General features: G+C 58.9%; 1 protein-coding gene across 1 annotated transcript in view; it reads left to right on the top strand.

Annotated features, from left to right (window-relative positions):
• The window catches only part of FOXP4 (forkhead box P4), a gene marked incomplete at its 3' end in the record, with an annotated part of 34,111 nt that overhangs the window by 28,151 nt on the left and 1,959 nt on the right, over positions 1-4,001 (top strand). Inside the window, exon 8 of the mRNA XM_010132678.1 lies at positions 1,730-1,817. Coding sequence (XP_010130980.1) covers positions 1,730-1,817 — 88 coding nt within the window. The remainder of the gene's footprint in view (positions 1-1,729; positions 1,818-4,001) is intronic.

The raw sequence follows: 4,001 nt of genomic DNA, 5'->3' as shown, positions 1-4,001 counted from the left end.
GGTGGTTAAGGAGGGAGGAAGCAGATGGCGGCGTGGCAGCCCGCTGACACTGCTTGTGGGCTCCAGCACTGACTGATTAACTCTGCTGTCGAGGAGCCCTCTGCTAGCGTCAGGGTCAAACAAATTGTTTTCACGCTTCGTCAGAGGTTTACTTAATTAGTTCATTTGCAATTAGATCTCTTTGTAGCCGGGATTTTTAGCAAAGACATCAGAAGGAACTGACGGGCTTGCTTGCTCCTTCCCCCCCGCCTCTCCGGCTGTCTGCTCGGTGCAGCGGCCGAGACGCACCAGCGTGCGCTTCGCTCTCCATCAGCGAGGGTTTGGGTTTTACAAACTGATCCCATCCGCTGCCACGAACTCAGAGACAGCTCCGGTGGGAGCATCCCTCAAACAGCACCAGCCGACTCGCTCCCAGTGAAGGAGGTGGGCAGAGGCCTTGTGCAGGAGGATGAGGAGCTCTCAGCATCACCTCCGTGGAGCTCGGGAAGTAGCTCAGCGTTGGGGTGGACAGGGGCAGCGCGTCCGTTGAGCAGCGGTTGAGGGACGGTGGGAGATGTCTCTGTTCCTGCGCAGCACAGCCTGGGCTCTCAGTAGCTTTTTTCTCTGGAGAAACAGCCATGCCCTGGGTCTGCCCTGCAGGGAGAGGAGCCAGTGGCTCGGTCCAGCTGCAGCCCTGCAGAGCGGGGCTGAGAAACCAGTGGAGTTTGCTCACGTACGGACTTGGCAGCTGGTCCCAGTTACCTAACTTGTTTTTGCAAGTTGGGGCTGGAAGTCTCTTACAAACAGCCAGGTGAGGCTCCTGCCATCTTCCGCATCCGGACCAAGGGTAGATACTGGGATGTCGCAGCAGAAATATCTCAGTCTTGCTCCTGGAGAATGTTGGCTCATAACCCTGGGATACCTGTGTGTTTCCCAGCATCAGATACCACCTTTTGGGATGTTCCTGGGGTGGTCTTGGTACCGTTTGCATCCAGCATCCCCCTTCTCTACTGTCCCACTCCTCAAGTGAGGACCCAGCCTGGCTTTACACACGTCCCAGCAAGGACGTGGCCTGGCCATGCAGTGTCTCTGGGGATGGGTGCATCCTCAGGCTACTGCTTTTCTGGATCCAGGGGCAAGGACCCCCACAACACGATGCTGGGATGTCCCTGGTGTCCCCATCACCAGCTGCCTGACTGTGTCAGGAGCTCTTCCTGGGAAGGAGGGAGGGCAGCGAGGACCAAAGGTCCTTGTGCTTTATGAACATAAGGTGAGAAAGTGGTAGGATGAAGAGCACCCTGGAAATGTCACCTGCCTTCGGGGATTTCCTTAGAGGGTGTAAGTAAACCTATAATGCCATCTTTGTGCTGGAAACCTGCTCCTCAGGTCCTCCTGGGTGCTTCCCGCCAGCAGCCTTCTCAAGGACTTTCTATCAGTCAGTGGCTGCTCCTAAACACTGCAGGGCTGCCCTGGGCAGGGCTGGTTGTCTACAGCCACCCTCCAGCCTGGATTCAGGGAGGAGGCACAGCCCAGTTTGTTTGGCTGTCTCTGTGCCTCAGTTTCCTTCCTGCTCATCACGCTTTGGGCAGCAGTGCTGGAGCATCCCCGGCACAGGTAGTACCTCACGCGTCCCCGGGCGTTGCTGCAGTGCAGGCGGTTTGCAGGTCAGGGCCGATCCCAGGTGTGGCCCCAGTGGAGGGGCCGCGTTTTGGGTCCGTCCAGGCATGAACCACCGTGTTCTCCTCCCCAGACACCTCAATACAGAACATGCACTTGATGACCGAAGCACGGCCCAGTGTCGAGTCCAGATGCAAGTGGTACAGCAGCTGGAAATACAGGTGGGTACCGCCCCAGCCCCGACGGGCACGGGTTTACAAAGCTGTCTCCTTTCCAACTCTGTGCTCCTTGTTTGGCTGCTCTCTGGGGGAGGGGGGCGAGGGGGGTGGGGTTAGTGAGGTTGGGGACCGTAGTGACATAACCAGCCACCCCAAGGGCCTATTCTCCTTTCCACCTCTGTTCTCGTGGTTTGTCTGCTCTCGGGGGGAGGGGGGCGAGGGGGGTGGGGTTAGTGAGGTTGGGGACCGTAGTGACATAACCAGCCACCCCAAGGGCCTATTTTAAACATTATTCCCCAAAGTGCCAGCCCTGGGCTGCATCCTGGTGGTGACCAAGAACTGGGGCACCCTCATACACCTTCCCTCTCCAATACCAGCATCCCTGCACGGTTATGATGGGGCTGGAGGAAGGGACAAGTCATCCCTCCTACCCAAAGTGTCCCCATGAGTACCAGGAGATGCCACAGATGTGGAAGTCACATGCTGCCTGGGGTGTTCTTGGCCACAGGCAGGACATGAGCTGTGCCCCAGCCCTTGTGCTAGAGCCGCAGGCATGCTGGGCTCCTTGGAAATCGGGTCTCTTATTTTTGTGGCAGAGCGAGGTCTTTGGAGCCCAGCGTCGGGCGCTATTTTTGGAAGGCCAGTTCTTTAAATAGTCCCTTTCCCAGTGTCTCCAGCTCCCCGACGTGTCGTGCGTAATTCGGTTCATGGAGAAGGGCGGGGGGGAAATGGGAGAAAACAGAGCGTTTTCATCTTGAAAGATTTTCATCTTTTCATCTTGAAAGCAGTCGAGGGAGAACGCGGGACAGGGCAGGGGATTGCTCACCGAGACCCCCATGGCACAACAGTGCCTGGGTTCCTGGCCAGGGGCTGGCAGGAGCCCGGAGCGGTGTGTGCCCATCACTGTGCGTGGTGGTGGGTACCAGGGCAGGGGGCGGCGGGCCAGGGTGTGCGGATCCTTGGCACCCTCCCCCCGGCGTTACAATGACGGGGGCTGTGGGGTGTGGGAGGACGCAGCAAAACCTTCCCAGGCGGGGAGGCTGCAAAGTGAAGCCGTGTGATCGCATCCTGCTCCCCAGCCCTCGCTAAAGCAAGAGGTTGAAAGCAATTACTGGGGTTTAAAGAGGGGAGGGAAAGGAAGGCGTGGGGGAAAGGCTGAAAAGCGAGCAGAAAGCTGCGTGTGCAGAGAGGAGAACCTGCCACCGGAGCTACCAATTATAAAGTTTTCAGCGCGGAGCTCCCGCTGTGCCAGCGGAGAGAGTCTGCATCACGAGGGGAGACCTGTCAGCTCTAATGAGCACCACGACAGCGCGAAAGCATCCGAGCTGCTCCAAACTTGCAGCAAACTCCGCTCTGGCTCCTGCCTTTAACTCCTTCCTCGCCCCACTCCCAGCTCCGGAAGGGGCTTGGCTGGCGGGGATGTGGCCAAGCCCTGAGCTTCAGGCGTCGTGCTGGAAAAGGGAGGTGATGGGAGGAGAGCGGGTGTCAGATCCCATCGCCTCCGCTGGGCTCAAAATCTCTCCTGGTGCCACAGTGAATATTTCACCCTTCTCCGCACTCGGGCAAGTAAACAGGCGGGAGCACACAATTAAAGCGATGTTGCGTGGTCCGGGTGGATGGATGGACAGACGGACGGACGGAGGGGTGGGTAGATGGACCGGGAGCTGCTGGTGAGTGGGAAGCAACGGAGGCTGGAGGAGAGCAAAGGGGACAGGGATGGCTGGCACCAGAGCGCCTGGGAAGGAGAGCAAGGGCTGCGGTGAGTGGCGGGATGGGGCTGTGCTGGTGGATGGCAGCCTGAAGGCGTGAGAAATTACTCCATTTCACCACAGATTTTTCATCTGGCTGCACACACGGAGCTGGAGCAGCGGAGGCCTCTGTGCCCCCTGTGATGGGCTCCGCAGCAGAGCCAAGGTCCCTCTGGGGCTCTTGGGAGGGCTCAGGGTCAGGCCAGAGGTGGCTCCTGTGGGGATGCTGCTGTGCTGGTGGATGGCAGCCTGAAGGCGTGAGAAATTACTCCATTTCACCACAGATTTTTCATCTGGCTGCACACACGGAGCTGGAGCAGCGGAGGCCTCTGTGCCCCCTGTGATGGGCTCCGCAGCAGAGCCAAGGTCCCTCTGGGGCTCTTGGGAGGGCTCAGGGTCAGGCCAGAGGTGGCTCCTGTGGGGATGCTGGAGGATGCTG

The sequence above is a fragment of the Buceros rhinoceros genome, unplaced genomic scaffold (assembly GCF_000710305.1).
Source record: "Buceros rhinoceros silvestris isolate BGI_N320 unplaced genomic scaffold, ASM71030v1 scaffold22193, whole genome shotgun sequence".
In the NCBI taxonomy this organism is placed as follows: Eukaryota; Metazoa; Chordata; class Aves; order Bucerotiformes; family Bucerotidae; genus Buceros; species Buceros rhinoceros.
The sequence above is the reverse complement of the archived record's forward strand: the minus strand, read 5'-3'. Positions and strand labels throughout refer to the sequence as shown.